Here is a 22,911-nt window from a genome sequence, read left to right on the forward strand (position 1 = left end):
CTGCTGCCTGTTTTTGTAAAATTGTATTGGAACGCAGCCATGCTCATTTGTTTCTATATTGTTAATGGCTGTAACAGCTGAGTTGAGAAGTTGTGACAGATTAAGCTGGCAAAACCTGAAATAGTTACTATCTGGACCTTTATAGAAAATGTTTGTTGACCCTTGCTTCATAAGCTTGCTTCAAGATACTATCGAGAACTCCGTTCACTCTGCCATGCTTGGTGCCTTACACATGGGCCAACTGAACTAGACAAACCCTGGAAAAGTCTCTATTCTGCTAAAGTGGTGCAGCTCTTGCTGCACCCTGTATGTAATCACTAATAACTTTCAAGGGTGAGAGGTGCTTTTTATAAGAAACTCAGGTGTCAAATTGAAATTGAGTCAGAAAGGGTGATTTCTTTGAACATTTTTTAAAAAATTGTTTCTAAAAAGAGCGAACATAACTTTTCCCATTGATACAGAATTTATTTTATTAGAATGGTTGAAGAATTGACTTCTTGAAAGTATTAGAAATCGTTGATAATAAAAGAGATGGACCATAAAAGTGGAAAGCAACGAAACAAGTATAGAAACATGAACACTTGATAAAAAGAATGAAGAAGTAACAGTGGGAGAAAATGTATTAAAAAACCTAGATCAGTGGGAGCTACTATTGCATTTGACTTGATTTAGTTTTGACTGCCCTGGTAGTCAAGACAGTGCAAGAAGTGTGTCTTGGTAGGTTGTATGTCTAAGAGCTGCACCACTTCAGCAGATTAGAGACTTCTCCAGGGTTTGTCTAGTTCAGTTGGCCCATGTGTGAGGCACCAAGCATGGCAGAGTGAACGGAGTTCTTGATAGCATCCATGACCAAAGAGGCAGAGGTGTTTTACATATTGTGCTTTCTCATACAGATTTATCCCCAGTTTTTTATTATGAAAAATTCCAACACACAGGGCTTCTATTCCACAGTAGTGGCCCCTGGTGCCTTAGATCTTTATGGGCATAACTCAGCACTGCCCTCTATAAGTATGTAATTGCATTGAAAACCCATAGTTTTTTCTTAAAACTTAGTGTGCATTTTGCAGTCTAGTTCTTAAGATGATATTGTTTGGTACATGATATGATTATGAAATAAAATCAACACTTAGAAGGAAATGTGACATTTTATTCTGGGCCCGAGTATCCTTAGCAAACTGCTGTATACCTTTAGGGTTACAGGGTCCCTGGGCTGAGGAGCAGAGAAATTAATTGCTCCAATGTACTAGGTTGCTGAGTTCAACTATGCTATTATCTCCACTTCTTATCGTAAGCCTTGTGTGTCTCAAATTCAATTGTATATTAGTATACCAACTACATTATTAGGTCTTCCAAACATGTGCACAGTTTGAGACCCTAAATTTTAGGGAGACCCATTGCGGGGGGGTTTGGGGAAGGAGGTGGCATTGGGTTAGGAAGAAAGTTATTAACACAACTAGCCCTTCATTTGAGATACTAAGCACATTGGCGGTCCTTTTTTCATCCTTGTACTTACTATGGTCTTCAAAGCAGTGAGTGTACTTCTCTTACATGCATTTTATTTCTTATAGATTATTGTTCCTGATGCTGGAAAACGTTTTGAAGACAAGAATCCAGACAATGAATTAAGCCATACTAGTTTACTAGAAAATGAGAAACTTATGTCACTGACAAGCTTGGAAGATTATTCTGGTACCGTAAAGTAACTTGTGTTTTCCTAGCCCTTATTACCTTGCCACTCCACGACTTTCTGCCTCTTGGTTGCAGTAGTTCTTATGGCACCTTTTTGTTCATTTGTCTTCTCTTATACTTCCTACTTACCAGCACTCAAATGCCACTTCTGTTATGTGATGGAATTTTTTTATTTTTTATTTTTATTAAATTTATTGGGGTGACAATTGTTAGTAAAATTACATAGATTTCAGGTGTACAATTCTGTATTACATCATCTATAAATCCCATTGTGTGTTCATCACCCAGAGTCAGTTCTCCATCCATCACCATATATTCGATCCCCTTACCTCATCTCCCACCCCCACCCCCGCCCCGTTACCCTCTGGCAACCACTAAACTATTGTCTGTGTCTATGAGTTTCTGTTTCTCATTTGTTTGTCTTGTTCTTTTGTTGTTTTTGGTTTATATACCACATATCAGTGAAATCACATGGTTCTCTGCTTTTTCTGTCTGACTTGTTTCGCTCAGCATTACTCTCTCAAGATCCATCCATGTTGTCACAAATGTTCCTATATCATCTTTTCTTACTGAATAGTATTCCATTGTGTATATATACCACAACTTCTTTATCCATTCATCTATCGAAGGACATTTTGGTTGTTTCCATGTCTTGGCCACCGTAAACAAAGCTGCAATGAACATTGGAGCACACGTGTCTTTATCTCTAAATGTTTTCAGATTTTTTGGGTAGATACCCAGGAGAGGGATTGCTGGGTCATATGGCAATTCTATTCGTAATTCTTTGAGGAACCTCCACACTGCCTTCCATAACGGCTGCACCAGTCTGCATTCCCACCAACAGTGTATGAGGGTTCCTTTTTCTCCACAGCCTCTCCAACATTTGTTACTATTTGTCTTGTTGATGATAGCCATTCTGACTGGGGTGAGGTGATATCTCATTGTGGTTTTGATTTGCATTTCTCTGATGATTAGTGATGTTGAGCATTTTTTCATATGTCTATTTGCCATTTGTATGTCCTCTTTGGAGAAATGTCTCTTCAAGTCCTCTGCCCATTTTTCAATTGGGTTGTTTGTTTTTTTGTTGTTGAGTTGCATGAGTTCCTTGTATATTCTGGATACTAGCCCTTATCGGAGGCACTGTTTGCAAAAATCTTCTCCCATTCAGTTGGTGGCCTCTTTATTTTGTCAATGGTTTCTTTTGCTGTGCAGAAGCTTTTAAGTTTCATATAGTCCCATTCGTTTATTTTAGCTTTTACTTCCATTGCCTTTGGAGTCAAGTTCATAAAATGCTCTTTGAACCCAAGGTCCATAAGTTTAGTACCTATGTTTTCTTCTATGCAGTTTATTGTGTCAGGTCTTATGCTTAAGTCTTTGATCCATTTTGAATTAACTTTGGTACATGGTGACAAATAGCAGTCCAGTTTCATTCTTTTGCACGTGGCTATCCAATTCTCCCAGCACCATTTATTGAAGAGGCTGTCTTTGCTCCATTGTATGTTTTAGCTTCTTTGTCAAAAATTATCTGTCCATATTTATGTGGTTTTATTTCTGGGTTCTCAATTCTATTCCATTGGTCTATGTGTCTGTTTTTCTGCCAATACCATGCTGTTTTGATTATTGTAGCCCTGTAGTACAAGCCAAAGTCAGGAAGTGTGATACCTCCATTATTGTTCTTTTTCTTAAGATTGCTTTGGCTATTCGGGTCTTTTGTGGTTCCAAACAAATCTGATGATTTTTGTTCTATTTCTTTAAAATATGCCATTGGGATTTTGATGGGGATTGCATTGAATCTGTATATTGCTTTGGGTAATATGGCCATTTTAACTATGTTGATTCTTCCAATCCATGAGCACGGAATGTCTTTCCATTTCTTTGTGTCTTCTTCAATTTCTTTCAAAAATGTCTTATAGTTTTCAGCATATAGGTCTTTCACATCCTTGGTTAAGTTTATTCCTAGGTATTTTATTCTTTTTGCTGCAATTGCAAAAGGAATTGATTTTTGTATTTCTTATACTGCGTTTTCATTGTTAGTATATAGGAAGGCAATGGACTTTTGTGCATTGATTTTGTAGCCGCAACTTGACTGTATTCGTTGATTGTTTCTAATAGCTTTTTGGTGGAGTCTTTAGGGTTTTCTATATATAGCATCATGTCATCTGCAAAGAGTGATAATTTAACTTCTTCATTCCCAATTTGGATGCCTTTTATTTCTTTCTCTTGCCTGATTGCTCTGGCAAGGACTTCCAACACTATGTTGAAAAGCAGAGGTGATAGGGGACATCCCTGTCGTGTTCCTGAACGTAGAGCAAAGGGCTTCAGTTTTCTCCATTAATTATGAGATTAGCAGAGGGCTTGTCATATATGGCCTTTATTATGTTAAGGTATTTTCCTTCTATACCCATTTTATTAAGTGTTTTAATCATAAATGGATGTTGTATCTTGTCAAATGCTTTTCTGCATCAATTGATATAATCATATGATTTTTGTCCTTTATTTTGTTTATGTGATGTATCACATTGATGGATTCGTATGTTGAACCATCCTTGTGCCCGAGGATGAACCCCACTTGGTCGTGATGAATAATCTTTTTAATGCATTGTTGTATTCGATTTGCTAGAATTTTATTTAGGATTTTTGCATCGGTATTCATTAGAGATATTGGTCTGTAGTTTTCTTTTTTTTGTGCTGTCCTTACCAGGTTTTGGTATCAGGGTAATGTTGGCCTCATAAAATGAGTTAGGGAGTACTGTCTCTTCTTCAATTTTTTGGAAGAGTTTGTGCAGAATTGGTATTAGATCCTCTTTGAAGGTTTGGTAGAATTCACTAGTGAAGCCATCTGGTCCCGGACTTTTGCTTTTGGGAAGGTTTTGGATGACTGATTCAATTTCGTTACTGGTGATCGGTCTGTTTAGATTTTCCAGTTCTTCATGGTTCAGCCTTGGAAGGCTATATGTTTCTAAGAACTTGTCCATTTCTTCTAGGTTGTTGAATTTGGTGGCATATAGTCCTTCATAGTATTCTTGGATGATCCTTTGTATTTCTGTGGTGTCCGTGATAACTTCCCCTTTTACGTTTCTGATTTTGTTAATCAGTGTCTTCTCTCTTTTATCTTAGTAAGTCTAGCCAAAGGTTTGTCAATTTTGTTAATCTTTTCAAAGAACCAGCTCTTTGTCATATTAATTTTTCTATTGTCTTTTTGTTCTCTATTTCATTTAGTTCTGCTCTAATTTTTGTTATTTCCTTTCTTCTGCTGACCTTGGGTTTTACTTGTTCTTCTTTTTCTAGTTCTTTAAGGTGTAACATGAGGTTATTTATTTGGGAGTTTTCTTGTTTCTTGAGATAGGCCTGTAATGAGATAAATTTCCCTCTTAAAACTGGTTTTGCTGCATCCCAAAAATTTTGGTAGGATGTATTTTCATTGTCATTTGTTTCTATGTATCTTTTGATCTCTCCTCTAGTTTCTTCTTTGACCCAGTCATTCTTTAAAAGTATGTTGTTTAATCTCCATGTATTTGTGTTTTGTCCTAATTTCTTTTTACAGTTGATATCCAATTTCAAAGCCTTGTGATCAGAGAATATGCATGGTATGGATTTCAATCTTCTTAAATTTGTTGAGACTGATTTTATGTCCCAATATATGGTCTATCCTTGAGAATGTTCCGTGTACACTAGAAAAGAATGTATAGTCTGATGTTTTAGGATGAAGTGCTCTATAAATGTCAATTATGTCCATTTCATCTAATGTGTCATTTAGGGCTACTATTTCGTTATTTATTTTCTGTTTGGATGATCTATCCATAGCGGTCAATGATGTATTTAAGTCCCCTAGTATAATTGTGTTTTGGTCAATTTCTCCCTTTAGTTCTGTTAGTAGTTGCTTGGTGTATTTGTGCTCCCTGATTGGGGGCATAAATATTGATGACTGTTATGTCTTCTTGTTGTACAGTCCCCTTCACCATTATGAAATGTCCATTTTTGTCTGTTGTTATCTTTTTCACCTTGAAGTCTGTTTCATCTGATATCATTATGGCTACACCTGATTTTCTCTGGGTACCATTTGCTTGCAGTGTCAATTTCCACCCTTTCACTTTGAGTCTATGCTTGTCTTTGTAGCTGAGATGTGTCTCTTGGAGACAACATGTGGTTGGGTTTAGTTTTTTGATCCAATCTGCTACTCTGTGCCTTTTTATTGGTGAGTTCATTCTATTTACATTTAGGGTGATTATTGATATGTGGGAATATCCTGTCATTCTATCTTTAGTTTTCTGGTAAGGCTGTGTCTCCATTGTTTCTTTGCCTTTTTGTGTTGTCTATTATTTCTGTGTGGTGGTATTCTATGATGTTTCCCTCTGTTTCTTCTTTTATTTCAGTATATATTTCAGTTCTGGATTTATTTTGAGTGGTTACCCTTAAGTTTATGTAAAAGAAAGTTTGATATTTAGAGTATTCCATTTTCTTCAGCACGCTTACTTTCTCCATTCCCATATTCGGTTCAGGCCTTTACTCTCCCCCTTTTTGAGTTTTGGTTGCCACAAATTGTCCCTGTTGATGGTGGTCGAATAGCCTCCTTTAGTATTTCTTGTAGTGCAGGTCGTGTATTAGAAAATTCCCTCAGCTTCTGTATGTCTGGAAAGGTCTTTATTCCTCCTTCATATCTAAAGGATATCTTTGCTGGATATATTATTCTTGGCTCATGATTTCTCTCTTTCAATAGTTTGAATATTTGGTTCCACTCCCTCCTGGCTTGTAGAGTTTCTGCTGAAAAATCTGATGATAATCTAATGGGCTTTCCTTTGTAAGTTACCGTCTTCTTTTCCCTGGCTGCCTTGAGGATTCTTTCTTTGTCGTTGATTTTAGACAGCTTCAATACAATGTGCCTTGGAGAAGGCCTGTTGGGATTGAGGTAACTAGGTGTTCTATTTGCTTCTTGGATTCGAGGGTCCAGTTCTGTCCACAAATTTGGGAAGTTCTCATCGACAATTTGTTTGAATATATTCTCTGTTCCGTTCTCTCTTTCTTCTCCTTCTGGTATGCCCATTATTCTTATATTGCTCTTTCTGATGGAGTCAGAAAGTTCTTGTAAGTTCTTTCATTTCTTTTAAGTCTCAAGTCTCTTTCTTCTTCTATCTGTGTCATTTCCAGGTTTCTATCTTCGATGTCACTGATTCTTTCCTCCATCTGGTCAACTCTACTACCTAAGCTGGTTATTTCATTCTTAATTTCTTCTATTGAGTTCTTAATCTCCAGAAATTCTATTTGGTTCTTTTTTAAAATTTCAATCTCTTTCGTAAAATGCTCATGCTGTTCTTTGATTGAGTTTCTGAGTTCATTTAACTGCCTATTTGTGCTTTCTTGTATCTCGTTGAGTTTTTTCAGAACTGCAATCTTGAATTCTCTGTCATTTAAGTCACATATTTCTGTATCTTTAAGTGCCTTCTCTGGAGATTTTTCAGTTTCTTTCTGAGCTATCTTGTTGCCTTGGTTATTCATGGCGATTACTGGTTTACTATTTCTCTTCCTAGACATCTACAGGAGTGACTTCTGCAACAGGTTGTTAGAAAGCGGTCTTTCTTTTGTTTGCCAGTACGTGTTGGTAGAATGTTTTATTATTTCTCCAACTGCAACTTATTTTTCTTCTCCCACACGGTAGTGCTATGTTTTCTCTGCACTATTCCTGCTTCTCACACAATGGGGGGATTCCTTGGGAGACGGGCTTCTCCTCTGTTAATAGTTCGTCTAGGTCACAGGGCACAGTGTCCCGGTGGGTATGCGGAGAGCTTTTGATGTTCCAAAGCTCTTCCAGCTCCTGATTCAGAGCCCGTATGTTTCACAGTTCTGTTTACTCCTGCAGGGATCCACCCAGATAGGTGGGGTCAGGGGCGGGGTGAGTTGTGAGAGGTGGCCCAGAGCAATGGCGGCAACCACCACCACAGCCGGTCCTGCTTCCACAGCTCTCTCCCCTTTGCTGGAACTAGTTGGGCTGTGAATTTGTGTCTGCGGTCACAGGTCTCAAAATAGCAAATTTTCTGTTGTTTTGATCTGACACTGCTACTGTTTCGCTTGTAGCACCGGGCAGGTGGGGGCGGGGCGAGCTCTGGGAGGGGAGGGAGGGGGCAGCTAGTCTCAGTGCCTAAGGCTCCGTTCTCTGCTCGGCAGTGCGGGCTTAAACCACCGTTTTCAGCCTTTTTCCCTCAGTCTTTTCTCTGAGGTCTCTGCCGTGAGCGTTGGGTTCAGCCGTGTTATATGCTGTCCCCTCAGCCCTGTGGAGCCCTGGCGGAGCCCTAGCAGTCCAAGTTCTTCCCTCTCCCGCAGCTGCGGTAGTCCCGGGAAGCAGCGAGCTCGGCGCACTGAGCGAGGTCTGCGTCCTGCGCCTGCGCGGGTCCGTCTCCGCGCACTTCTCCCTTTCCTCCTCCCCCCACTCGCGCGAATCTCCCACCTGTAGGTGATTTCGGTAGTGGGCCTCTTTGTCTTGCCTGTCTGCTGTGCAGGGAGTCCTTTGTGGAGTTTTTGTTGTTCGATTCTTTGTAAATTCCAGGGGAGCTTTACAGAGGCTCACCTCACGCCGCCATTTTTCCGGAAGTCGTGATGGAATTTTTAAAACTTATTTGTATCAATCCTGATATGATTATGCTTATCCCTCGGTTTAGTATCATAAAGGTACAAAGTGGTCACCCTAGGTTTCACTCAGTGTAAAGCACTATGTTAAGAAATTTGGAGAACAATGAAGTATTTAGTCTCTGCTCTCTAAAAGACTGCCAAGTAAGAAAAGAGATGCATAGTTAAACCTCCAACTATATTAAATTACCTCAACAGAACAAATAATACAGGAGTCATAGGAGGGTGACAAATTAATTCTGATTGAGGAAGGTACCTGTGAAGCTTTATTGAAAGAGGATACAGTTTTTCCTCTTTCTTGAAAAGACCTTTAATAGGCCTTAATGTAGATATGGGCAGATAAATATATTTCAAGAAGCGAAAACAGCTTCTGCAAAGGCCCGATGTGGGTGTGGGGTGTAGAATGGTATATAGACTATATTTTGGCAATAGCTAGTGGATTTGTGTGGCAGGTTTTCAGCAGTAGGAGGCTCAGTTGAGGAATGAACCCAGAGAAGTAGGCAGGGACCAAATTATTTATGGCTTTGAAGGCCAGGCTAATGGTCTAAGTGGGATAAATGAAATAAATTCAGGACAGATTTTGCTGCCACAGGCTTTAGATATTTTTGGATGGTGGAATTGTGGATAAGGAATTGTTGACCTGAATTTATACCCATAGAGGTGATATAGCTAAGTCCAGGTTTATGAGCATTTTTAAGACTCTTAATGTTGATTGCAAAATTACTCTCTTTAAAAGGCAGTGATAACTTACAATATCATTACTAGTGATTGAGAGTTCTACTTTTCTCTTGCCCCTGGCTAGGCTGGATGTTAAAACATTAAAAGTCATTGTTAGTGTTGTTTTCTTTGTTTACTTGGAACTTTTTGGTTTTAGTAGAGGTTGAATATTTTTAAATCATATCTATCAGTGTTCAACTTTGTTACATCATTTTTCCTTACTTCTTTCTCAAGATCAGGTGTTTTTTGAGGTTCATTTTACACTTAATCATTAATTCATCAAAAATTTATTTTTACTTCTACTATGTGCTTAACTATCCTTTTTTGATAGAGTTACCCATTTGCTACTCCATTTTCTTAATAACTTGCTCTTTTTTCCACTGATCTTTGATGTCACATTTATTATATCCTAGCTTATGATATATGCCAGGATTTATTTCTGTTCTATCAAAGAAAGTTACATATTTAGTTTTTATTGGAATGCTCATAATCTGTAAATTGAAATTACAATTTTTTTCACATCGAATGTTAAAACAGAATTGCATAGCCATTGACCCATATGTTTTATCAACTTTTTGATTATAGTTCACTCACTACTTTAAAGCCTGCCCTTTTTTCCATTCATTTACTAATAGATGATGATATTGATGATGAAGAGTTTTATGATGATCATTTGGAGGCTTATTTTGAGCAACTGACAATTCCAGGAATGATATATGAAGACCTAGAAGGACAGGAACCTCCAGAAAAACATTTTAAAATACCCACAAGTGATCCCAGTCAGGTATGTTCCAATTGTGGTTTTTCATAAATTTGACATTAGGAGATTATTACTAGTATCATTGGATAGTTAACATAAAAGTTAAGTTTTGGGTTTTCTTTGGATTCTAATTTTCTCCCAATATAAACAGATGAGAAAACCCTTTCCTGTTTCCTCTTACCTTTTCCTCACTGTCGCATCCAGCGCCAACACAGGCAGTGAGGGAACGAGAAAGGGTGGCTTTGGGTTAAGTTTTTAAGAAAGAAACAGAGACTTAATACAGTTAAATCTCAGAAGGCCAGGGGGTCTCACAGTCACCAGAGACTGAAGCCCCAAATGGGGCCAACTGGTGGCTTTTATTTATATTCACACAAGGAAATAGCATTATCTATTCAATGGTCTGTGAATCTCATACATTATTTTACAAAAGTAAATCAAACCAATTATCTTTGTCCCCAAACTAGGTGAGATATGCATCTCCCTGGGGGTAAGTCTCTCACATTGTAACACTTCTGTCGAGATAAGTGGAGAGAGCTGATCTTCATTGCCCTCTGACTTCTCTCACAATCAGTTGAGAGAGGAAAGCCAGAGTCAGCAATGGCTTTTCCCAGGCAGAAGGGAAGGGGAGGCATGGCTCCTTCCCAGATCTTCTAAGGCAGCTCATTGGGGGTCCCCACTCGGTTCCATCTGGCTTGAGTTGTTCGTGGGGAATCTTACTCGTCATTGGCTGCAAACCATCTTTTGAGGACCAGACAAAGAGACATGAGGTGTAAAACATTGAGATAAGCAAAGTCCCAAAAGGGTACAGTCTCACAGACTTTTCTTTCCACAAGGAAAGACATGGGGGGACAGTCTGCTAGGCTGCTGTGTGACAACACCTCATCTACAGAAAAATTAGAAGAGTAGTATAATGAACATCTGTATACACTTTATCCAGAATAACCAATTGTTAACATTTTGCCATCTTTGCATTTTCTTTGTCCCTCCATAAATACTGTATTCCTGAATCATGTGAAAGTAAGTTGCAGATACTATGACATTTTACCCGAATACTTCAGCATTTATCTCCCATATTGAATAGGACATTTTTTCTGCATAATCACAGTTCTGTTATCTAACTTTGATGCGCTAATTTAAATTAATATACAGTCCATATTCACATTTACTCAGTTGTCTCCAAAATGTCCTTTATTTTTACTGTTTTTGATCCAGGATTTAATAAAGGATTATGCTTGCCTTTGGTTGTCATGTCTCTATTCTTTCAGTTTGGAGTAGTTCTTCCTTGTCATTAAACTTTTTGTAAAATGGCCCATAAACTAGATATACCTGATCAATTTTTTCCCTCCTGATTAGATTAACCATTTTGACAAGAATTCAAATTAAATATTTTGCTCATGAGCAGATTAAGATTAAAAGTAGGTGATGTTGTGTACTTCCCATTGCGTCATATCAGGAGACATATAAATCTCTCCCAGTATTGGTGATGTGTTTGATTATCTTGGTTAACGTGGTATCAGCCAGATATCTCCTTGTGAAGGTGCCTTTCTTACCCCCTTTGTTATCAGTAAGTCATCTATGGGATGATACGTTGAGATCATGTGAACATCTGATTCCCCAACAACCTTTCATGGACTGGTTTTAGTATCATTGCTGAGGCCTCCCAGAAATAATTATTACATTGCTAGTTATAATAGTGATTTGTCCAATACCTTCTACATTAACTACCTGGCATCCTTCTGTAAAGAAGACATTCTTGTCACCCCATGTTTTTCCTCTCAAAATGTTTGATTTTAATTTAAAAAATTAATAAAGCTAAGATATTCTTTCCACAGGCAAATGAAAATGGTAGTGTAAACTGTAAATCTCACTCAGAAAATAACAGTTTTCTGATTTTCCGTGCCTCACACTCTTCGGGAAAATCTGAAACAACTCACAAAGAATATGAGGAAGGCCATGTTGTTTGTCTTCCTGAGACCAGTAAGTATTGAAATATGATTCCTTTGTTCCTAAATTCTATTTGACATTGCATTTTTGCAAAAAAAAAAAAAAAAAAAAAAAAAAGTCATGTCTTTATATAATTTAACATGTATTAGCCCTTCTATCCCCTCAAATCATGAAATAGTCAGACTTTTCAAAAGAGCTTTTAATAATACCCGAGTTCATTGGTGCTTTTGAAATACTGTAGTCTGTATTTCTTTATTGTATATTATGACATTTGAGAATTATAAATTAATTCTCTGTATGGTAGCAGTTTGTCACATTTACTTTTGCCTTGTACTGATGGTTATTTTCTCTCATGCAAATTGCTGTATTTGTCATATGAATGCTAAATATTAAGTTTACATAAAATAATTTTAGTAACAAGTTATAGTAGATTACTGAAACTGACATTGCTCCATTTTTTAAAAATTTTTATATTTTAGGTAATTCTATAGGTACTGGAGATAGTAGAAGGCATGTAGATGGTGTGTTACCATTTTCCTCTACTACTTGGAGAACTGATAAAGAGAAAGAAAGGGCAGAAAGTTCGAAGGGTATTGTTCTACATTGTGGCAGAGTAAGTTTATGTGCATTTTCTTTAAATTTTCTATAAAAAGATAAGTCTTTTGTATAATAGCAGTTGTTTTCAAAGCAACAATTGCTGACTTCTGGAAAAATATAGCCAACATAAAAAAATCCTTACTGATAATATTTCTGTGTATATGTATATATATATATATCTTTGATATCACTAAGATGGTATTAAATATGTAATTGTATATATTTGCTTAAATTTAAATATTTAATGACTTAAATTTAGATTATTCATTTTAAAAGTTCTTAAGCTCAGTGTTGACACCTTAAATAAAAAAGGAAACTGATCGTCTTTAACCTTGCTCAAGCATGTTTGTTTTTCATTATTTCATTTTTTGTTTGTTTATTAATGGCACCCCATTACTCCTATGCTTGAAACTTGGTAATCATTTCTGACTCTTACCAATTTTTGTCCCCTTTTAAAAACTAACGTATCCCTCAGGATTGTATGATGGTTTTTAATTTAGAGGGAATGTGTGTGCTTGTATTTATAGAGACAGTTGTTTTATCCTCACAGTAATCCTTTGAGTGTATTAAAGCAGCAAGTGGTAATGGGGTTGTCACTTTAAAGGGATGAAGCTCAGAAGACCTAAATCCTGTCAGTATGTCTTTAGGACTATGTCTTAGACTTACTCTTTCTTGTTCAGGATGCTTACTATCACAGGTGTGATTTATTGCCCCATCTACAGTATTTTTACCACTCTGTTATATTTGTCAACATCAGGTTAATCTTGTTGCATTGGCATATATATATATATATATATTCTCTCTCTCTCACTCTAGATATACATACATATATATGTATATAAAACTATGTATATCTGTACAAATATAGATATATATTCTGCATCTCCATTTCAAATTAATAATCTTTAAATTGCTTTATAATCTGGCCCCTTGTTAATCTGTTTTTCTCTTGTATATTTCTTCTACAAATCCCTGCTCCTCCTTTTTTCTCCCCTCCTTCCCTAATCCAGACTACAATCTTTCCAGTCTCATGTCAAGTCCTTAGTTACTTTCCAGTAACTCTGACTACATTAATTTGTCTGAATTGCTATTATGGTGATTGAATTCTATAGTATAGTACTGTATTATTTATAGGAGTATTTTACTTGTCCAGAAGTTACCTATTCAGCAGCTTCAAGAATTGTTACTCATCAGAGGAGCCAGTAAACATAGAGTACAAAGCCCCTTCCATCAGGTAACCAGAACAGGTGTTCAGAGTCAATGGGTTTTCCTCCTAGGACAGTGCTGTGGATGCTTGGTCATATGTATACTTATCTGACAGTATGAAGTTATAATTCTAATATATTTAGTGAACAGATGATTAGCTGTTAGCTGATTAGAGGTAGCAAATCAGGAAAGAAAAGGGAGACTGCATCTATTAATCTTGATTTTGTCAAAATGTGATAGTTGATAAAATTTATAAATGTGTCTATCTGTGGCTATTTAATTTGGGGTTAAGAACCATTAAATTTTGTTATAGTAGTCATATTTCTAATTAGTGATTATTTGTCACTAACAACAATATTTTTAGTTTTAATGTTCAGTATTCACAAATTGTTAGGCAGCTCGGTCAGGTATTTCAACAAAAAGAATTATCAATATCTTCTCGATGATAGGCATGGTACTTGATGTAGTAGGTCATACAAAGATAATCTCCTTTCATGAAACTTAGTAGGAAAATAAAAGAAATACTTAGATACCATATTTTGTCATATATAATGTGCTCCCATGTATAATGTGCACCCACGTTTTTGGCCCAAACTTTCAGGGAGAAAAATCTTTCGTTTCAATCTTTAATTCAAATTTTTATTTGTTTACATTTAGGTACTTGCTTTTTGTATTTATAAAGGAATTTTAGCATTTATTTTTAACATATTATGGTGCAGGAAATTTTGTGTAACAAATAATTACAAAACACAAAAACAGATACAAGGTACAAGAAATTTATGTACCGTTAACAAATTTATGATATTTATGCATCATAAAAGGCCAAGAACTCTTCATCTTGCAAATTTATCATAAGTTCAATAAAACTGATTATCGTATTCCAGGGTATTGTTTTGCATATGGATATCGTTACTGATTTCTAGTTACACTTTTAACTCATAAGCATAAATAAAAGAATTAAAAACATTTATATAGATATGGAATCAGTACTATCCATGTATTAATATAATGTGCATCCTTATTTTTCCCTCACAAACGTGGGCAAAAAAGTGCACATTATACTTGGCAAAATATGGTAACTAATGTAAGGCGGTGTTCTGGTTATTGAATCTCATCTTACCTATTGAAAGAAGTGTGACTGAGTTACATTCTAAAAGTTTTCTGAAGTTTAGAAGTTTTTCTGTGTAAGTAAAAACATAGTTTCTGATGATCCATTTTTAGTCCATCTTCTAAAAAAATATTTAATCCTTAAAATAGCCAGGACCTGTAGGATCTTTCAGGCTTTCTGAAGGTGAAGCTCTGAGGTCCTAAGCAGTAGTTGAAGGAAGGCACTGTGTGTGGAGTGACAGTGAGGACTGGCCTCTGTCAGCTGAAGATCAGGACAGGGTGGAATGAACACATTCATCAAAGCTTTATTGCTTGGTTGGGGAAAAATCCCTATCTGTCATACAAAATGTTACATTATTTCATGAAATGTTTTATTTTTCCCATATTTTAAGGTCATGTGGTTTGTGTTACCATGAGGTAACAGTATTGTGTCCTTGATTTGGCAGCCCATTTTTTTTATTGAATGGCATCTAAGGAACTTAGAAATGCAAGCTACTATCTTAAGTAGATTTCTTTTTTTGTTGTTGTAATAATTGCTGTATGTAAGAAAGACGAGTTTTGCCCCCAACAAAGTAATGTAAATTGTGGGAGTTGCAGGAGCATGGGAGCCATCTGGTGTGAAAACTTTCCTTACCTGGGAAGGAACAAACTGGATAAAAACCTAGCAAGGGGCTTTTAGGTATCAACTTCATATTTGCATGAGTTCTTTACATGTAATTTGGATCATAAGATTTTTGTCTCCTTCACAATTCCCCCTTCTGGTTTATCTTTTCTTTCTTTTTTTTTATTTTTTATTGAGGAATATTAGGGAACAGTGTGTTTTTTTCAGGACCCATCAGCTCCAGTCAAGTTGCTATTTTCAATCTAGTTATGGAAGTTGCAGCTCAGCTCCAAGTCAGTTCAAACCTTGGTGTTATGAGCACCGCATTCCAACCAGCTGAGCCAACTGGCCACCCCACCAGCAGCTCAGCTCCAAGTCAAGTCGTTGTTTTTCATTCTAGTTGTGGAGGGTGTAGCTCACTGGCTCATGTGGGAATCCAACTGGTGACCTTGGTGTTATGAGCACTGCGTTCTAACCAGCTGAGCCAACCAGCCGCCGATGGCTTTTATTTGAAATATGTCTTTTATTATATTATTCTTTAAACATTTTTCACCTACTAGAATTCACCATTGTTCTCTCAGCTCAATTTCTCCAATGGTCAGGAATTGTTTTTGCCCCTCCAGTGTTGATAATATAGTTTTATAAACAACGGTGTGAATTTTGCATCTGGATTAATTTTTTTCCCACTGATACCCACTTTTCCTATACTTATTAAAATAATACTTGCTCTTTTGCTTTATTATATATGTATTTTTCATGGTATAAATATATTTTTTAATTTTAGTTGTGTTAAAATATATATAACATAAAATTTACTACCATTTTTAAGTATACAGTTCAGTATTGATAAAAACATTCCCATTGGGCAACCAAATCTCCAGAACAATTAATCTTGCAAAACCAAAACTCTGTACCCATTAAAAAATGGCTATTTCTTTGTCCCCCACCCCCACCCTAGCCTGTGGCAACTGCCATGCTATTTTCTGTTTCTCTGAATTTGTATACTATAGGTAACCTCATACGTGGAATCATACAGTATTTGACTTTTTGTGACTGGCTTTTTTCACTTAACATACTGTCTTTAAAGTTCATCCATATTATAGCATGTTTCAGAATTTTCTTCTTTTTTAGCTAAATAATATTCCATTGTACATATTTACTTCATTTTATTTATCCATTCATCCATCAGAGGTGCTTGGGTTGCTTCTACCTTTTGGTAATTGTGAATAATGCTGCTATGAACAACAGTGTACAAATATCTCTTTAAGACACTTTCAATTTATGTGAGTATATACCCAGAATTGGAATTGCTGGATCATATAGTAATTCTATTTAAAACTTTTTAGCAACCACCATATTATTTTCCATACCTGCTGCATCATTTTACATTCCCACCAGCAATGCATGAGGGCTCCAGTTTTTTCACATCTGTCACATCTATACACATGTATGTATTTCATTACTTAGTTTTAGTTTTTGAACTTTATACCAAGAGCATTAATTTATGTAGTCTTCTGTGATTGACTTATTTCACTCAGTATTACAAAGATTATCCATATTATTGCATGTAACTGTACCTCTTTTAGTTCCTTGATGTATCATACTCCCTTGTGGCTGTTGCCTTTTCCTTTATTTGTAGATGATACGTAATTCTGCTTTTTGTTTCCTTGTAGAGTCAGTAAATGCTATTCAGTAGTTTATTTCTAATTTCCAAATAATTAAGACTTTTTGTTAATTGCTTTTTAAATACATAACATAATATTTATCATTTAACCATTCATAAGGGTACAGTTCATTGCATTAAATACATTCACAGTATTGTACAATCATCACCAGAATCTATACCCAAAACCTTTTATATTCCCTAACAAAAACTATACCCATTAAAGCATAACTTCTCCTTTCCCTTTCCCCCAAGACCTATGTAACCTCTATTCTACTTTCCGTCTCTATAAATTTGTCTGTTTTAAGTACCTCATATAAGTGTAATCATGCAATATTTGTCACATGTCTGGCTTATTTCACTAAGTATGATGTTTTCAAGGTCCATTCATGTTGTAGCATATATTGAAATTTCATTCCTTTCAACGGCTGAATAATATTCCACTGTGTGTGTGTGCCAGCGTGCGCACGTGCCGCATTCTGTTTATACATTCATCTGTTGACGGACACTTGGATTGTTTCCACCTCTTGGTTATTGTGAATAATGTAGCTGTGAACATTGGTGTTGAAATATCTGTTCCTCTTTCAATTCCTTTTGATACATATATATCAAAATGTGTGTGTGTACCTAGAAGTGGAATTGCTGGGTCATATGGTAGTTCTGTGTTTAACTTTGAGGAATTGCCATGCTGTTTTCCATGGCAGCTGCACCATTTTATATTCCACCAGCAGTACACGAGGGCTCCAGTTTCTCTACATCCTATTTAACACTTGCTGTTTTTGATTATAGCCACCCTAATGAGTGTGAATTGATATCTCATTGTGGTTTTGATTTGCATTTTCCTAATGACTAGTGATATTGAGCATCTTTTCATATGCTTATCAGTCATTTGTGTATCTTTGGAGACCTGTCTATTAAGCCCTTAACCTATTTTTCAACTGTGTTGTTTGGTTTTTTGTTGTTGAAATGTAGAAATTCTTTATATCATCTGTGTATTAATCCCATGTCAGATACATGATTTGTAAATATTTTCTGCCTTTCTTGGTAGAATATTGTCTTTCTTTCTTGGTAGAATCCTTTAATACCAAAAGTCCTTAATTTTGATGTAGTGTGATCGATTTTTGCTTTTGTTGTCTGTGCTTTTGGTGTCATGTCCATGAAACTGTCAAGTTCAATTTCATGAAGAATTTCCTCTGTTTGCTTCTACGAGAATTTTTTTTAATATAGTTTCAGCTCTCACATTTAGGTCGTTGTTCCGTTTTGAGTTAGTTTTCATACAAGGTCTGACAATTAAATTCGCGAACTTACAGTGATGTTGTTAACCTATTTTGATATCAGAGAGATTATTCATTATGAATTTGTCCCAGCTGGATGGTTAACCAAGTTTACTATTTGGAAGTACTGAAAAGGCTGCGTGAAAAAGTTAGACAACCTGAACTTTTCATGGTTCTTGCATCATAATAATGCACCAGTTTACACAGCACGCTCTGTGAGGGAGTTTTTAGCCCTAAACGAGTAACTGTATTGGAACACCCTACTCACCTGATCTGGCCCCTAGTGACTTCTTTCTTTACCCAAAGATAAAAGAAATATTGAAAGGAAGACATTTTGATACTCAGGACATCAAGGGTAATATGATGACAGCTCTGTTGTCCATTCCAGAAAAAGCATTCCAAAATTGCTTTGAAGGGTGGACTAGGCTCTGGGATTGGTGCATAGCTTACCAAGGGGAGTACTTCGAAGCTGACTAGTGATACTCAGCAATGAGGTATGTAGAACTTTTTCTAGGATGTGTTCGCGAATTTAGTGGTACGACCTATGGTATAAGGTAAGGATCCAACTTTATTCTTTACAGGTGGATATCCAGTTTTATCAGCACTGTTTGTTGAAAAGACTCTCCTTTCCCCATTGAATGGTCATGGCACCCTTTTTGAAAATCAATTGTCCACATAGATAAGGTTTTATTTCTGGGCTCTATTCTATTCCATTGATTTATATGTCTTTATGCCATTACTGTATTGTAGCTTTATAGTATATAGTAAGTTTCAAAATCAGGAAATGTTAGTCCTCCAACCCATATTCTTTTCCTAAATTGTTTTGGTTATTTGGGGCCCTTTACTATTCCATATAAATCTGAGGAGTGGCTTTTCCTTTTTACAAAAATGGCTGTTGGAATTTTAATAGGGATTGTATTGAATCTATAGATTGGTTTGTGTAGTATTGACATTTTAACAGTGTTAGGTCTTCCTGTTCATCAACACAGGATGTCTTTCCATTTATTTAGGTCTTTGTAATTTCTTTCAGCAATGTTTTGTAGTTTTCAGCATACAAGTATGTCACCTCTTTGATTAGTTTATGTCCTAAGTATCTTACTGTTTTAGAATCTATTGTAAATGGAATTCCTTTCTTAATTTTTTGTTTTTGAATTGGTGGTGTATAGAAACATAACTGATTTTTGTGTGTTGATCTTGTATCCTCTAATTTTGCTTAATTTGTTTATTAGCTCTCGTAGCTTTCTTGTGGATTCTTAGGAATGTTCTAGATCATGTCATCTGTGAATAGGTCCTTTTTCTCTTTCTAATTTAGATCCCTTTTATTTATTTTTCTTCTTTAATATATCTGGCCAGAACTTCCAGTACAAAGTTGAATAGCAGAAGTGAAAATGGGCATCTTTGTCCAAAAAAAGGTTTCAGTCTTTCACCGTTGATTATGATGTTAGCTGTGGGATTTAAAGAAATACCTTTCATTAAATTTAGGAGTTTTTCATCTGTTCCTAGTTTTCTGAGAGTTTCTAGTATGAAAGGGTGTTGAGTTTTGTCAAATGCGTTTTTTTTGCATCAATTAAGATGATCATGTCCTTTTCCCCCTTTGTTCTGTTAATATGTATTACATTACTTGATTTTCATATGTTGAACCACCCCTGCATTCTTGGATAAATCCTGCATGGTTATGGTGAATAATGCTTTTCATATGCTATTGGATATGATTTGCTAATATTTTGAGGAATTTTTTCATCTGTATGTATAAGGAATGTGGGTGTGTAGTTGTCTTTTTCTGGCTTTGGTAACACAGTAATTGTGGCCTTATACAGTGAGTTAGGGAAGTGTTCCTTCCTCTCCTGCTTTTTCAAAGAGTTTCAGAAGTATTAGTGTTAATTCTTTAAACATTTGGTAGAATTCACTGGTTGAAGCCATCTGGTTCAGGAGTTTTCTGTGTTGGAACGTATTTGATTACTGATTCAGTCTGTTTACTTGTAGTTCTATTATGATCTTCTAATTCTTAGTCACTTTAAGTGATTTGAGTGATTAAGGAATTTGTCTTTTTCTTCTAGGTTACCTAATTTGTTGCCCTAAGATTGTTCATAGTATTCTTATAATCTTTTTTATCTCTAAGGTTGGTAGTAATGTCCACACCTTTCCTTTGATTTTAATTTGCATCTCCTCTCTTTGCTAGCTAAATTTTGTTAGTTTTGCTGATCTCAAAAAACAAACTTTTGGTTTCTTTGATTTTTCTCTATTGTTTTTTAATTCTCTATTTTGTTTATTTCTACTCCAACCTTTATTATTTCTTTCGTTTGCTAGCTCTAGGTTTAGTTTGTTCTTCTATTTTAGTTTCTTCAGGTATAAAGTTAGGTTATTTGAGATCTTTCTTCTTTCTAATGTAAGCAATGACAGCTATAAAATCCCCTAAGAGTAGTTCTTTCACTGCATCCAGTAAGTTTTGGTGTGTTGTGTTTTGGTTCTCATTCATCTTTCTAAGTATTTTCTAATTTTCTTCATGATTTTTCTTTGACCTGTTGGTTGTTTAAAAGTATGTTAATTTGTATGTTTTGTGGATTTTCCATTTTTTTCTTATTGATGTCTAACTTTATACTGTTATAGTTGGAGAAGATACTTTGTATGATATCTATCTTTTTATATAATTATTGAGACTTGTTTTTTGACTCATCATATAGTCTGTCCTTGAGAAAGTCTCATGTGCCCTTGAGGAAAATGTATATTCTGTTGTTGAGTATTCTGTATATGTCTATTAGTTGTGATTGGCTAATTTCACTTTTCAAGTCCTCTGTTTCCTTATTTGTGTTCTGACTGCTTGTTCTATCCATAAGTGAACATGGGGTGTTGAAGTCTCCAACTAGCATTGTGGAACTGCCTGTTTCTTTCAGTTCTGTTAATCTTTGTCTCATATATTTTGAAAGTCTGTTTTTAGGTACATAAATATTTATAATTGTTATATCTTCTTGCTATGTCAAACCCTTATATTAATATATAATGTCTATAATGTCCTTTTTTCTTTTGTATTTTGTGATCTGTTTTGATGTAACGTCTGTTTTATCTGATATTATCATAGCTGCTCCAGCTCTCTTTTGGTTACCATTTGCATGGAATATCTTATTTTATCCTTTCAAATTAACTACTCTTTATCAGTAAAGCTTTTCTCTGGTAACTGAAAGTGTTCAAATAGACTCCAGAGTTCCAAAATAGTTACTTCAGAAGTTTTTGCCAGTACAGTACAGTTGTTGTCTAGGTAGAAGGATATTTTCTTCTCTGCCATCTTCCCTTACAACACTCATTATTACCTTACTTTTTATTTCTAACTTTATAAGATTATAATCAATTTAGTCTGAAAAATCTAACCTTTCTGAATGTTTTAGATAAAGTGCATACGTGTTTCATGGAACATAAAAATGAAAATTAAATGCATTTTTTTGTAGAATGTTTAGTTTTAAATAGCTATTACCATGTTTCCCCGAAAATAAGACCTAACCAGAAAATAAGGCCTAGCATGATTTTTCAGGATGACATCCCCTGAACATAAGCCCTAATGGGTCTTTTGGAGCAAACTTTAATATAAGACCCGGTCTTATTTTCGGGGAAACATGGTAGTTCAGGCTATTTGTTGCATTGTTACATTTTTCTATGATCACTCTTATTTTTGTCTATTAGATATATTCTAGAAAAGATAATTGAAATCTCCAATTTTAATTGAATTTTATCAAATTGATTTTATACCTTCAAGATTTTTTTCTTTATATCTACTTCTCTGCTTTGTTTAACGCATACACGATTATTGTTGTTTTAATAAGATTGTACCTTTTTAGTAATAGTGCCTTTGTTTTATCCTTTTCATTGTTGTTTTAACCTTATTTATAAGATTGTGGCTTTTTAATAATAGCGCCTTTCTTTAATCCTGTTCAATGCTTTTATCCTTAAGTTCCCCTTTGTGTGATGCTAGTATTAATACTGTTTCCTTTTCTTTATTTTGTTTATGTTTGTTATGTTCTTTTCAATCCATTTCTTTTTAATTTTTCTTTATCATTTGTTTCTTTAGAGGGTTTCTTTATAAATAGCATATGTTTTTTTAATGTAATCTGGTAGTCTGTGTTTTTTAATGAGCTAGTTAATCCTTTAACACTTAGTGTAATTATTAATACATTTGATTTTATTCTTATGTTTACTTAATTTAATATTTATTTTTCACTGTTTTTATCATTTTCAAAATTTTTATTGTACTGTTCATCCCTGCTGTCGTCTTCTCCACCTCCCCAGTTTTTCCTTTTTGTATGTTTCGAAGTTCTGTTATCATTTTTTAGATTCTAAGGTATGTATTTTTCATATTTTAACACCTAAAATCAACATATTTTACAGTTACTGATATGTCATAGTTTAATGTTTTCTTTCTTAGTGGTACATACAATAATGGTAAATCTTAAAATCAGTGGTTAGATTCTGTCTATGAAGGATGGTATATTTCCATTCTTTGGAGGGCATACTTCCTTTTCCCTAATTTATTATGAGACATACTTCTAAGGTGCTTTGTTGCCTCATTGATTCCCTTAGACTCCAGTAAGATGGGACTTTCAAATATAGTTGACCCTTGAACAACACAGGTTTGAACTGTGTGGGTCCATTTATATGCAGATTTTTTGTAAATATACAGTTAGCTCTCCATATCCCCGGGTAATGCATTTGCGGATTCAACCAATCTTGGATTGAAAACAGTATTTTC

General features: G+C 35.4%; 1 protein-coding gene across 8 annotated transcripts in view; it reads left to right on the plus strand.

Moving 5' to 3' along the window:
- The window catches only part of CEP192 (centrosomal protein 192), a 165,200-nt gene that overhangs the window by 24,179 nt on the left and 118,110 nt on the right, over positions 1-22,911 (plus strand). For all 8 annotated transcript variants that reach the window (XM_074340409.1, XM_074340406.1, XM_074340407.1 and 5 more), the window contains 4 exons: positions 1,569-1,689; positions 9,660-9,808; positions 11,617-11,761; positions 12,208-12,341. In XM_074340409.1, the coding sequence (XP_074196510.1) occupies positions 1,569-1,689; positions 9,660-9,808; positions 11,617-11,761; positions 12,208-12,341 (549 nt within the window). The remainder of the gene's footprint in view (positions 1-1,568; positions 1,690-9,659; positions 9,809-11,616; positions 11,762-12,207; positions 12,342-22,911) is intronic.

This window comes from Rhinolophus sinicus, linkage group LG09 (genome assembly GCF_036562045.2).
Source record: "Rhinolophus sinicus isolate RSC01 linkage group LG09, ASM3656204v1, whole genome shotgun sequence".
NCBI lineage: Eukaryota > Metazoa > Chordata > Mammalia > Chiroptera > Rhinolophidae > Rhinolophus > Rhinolophus sinicus.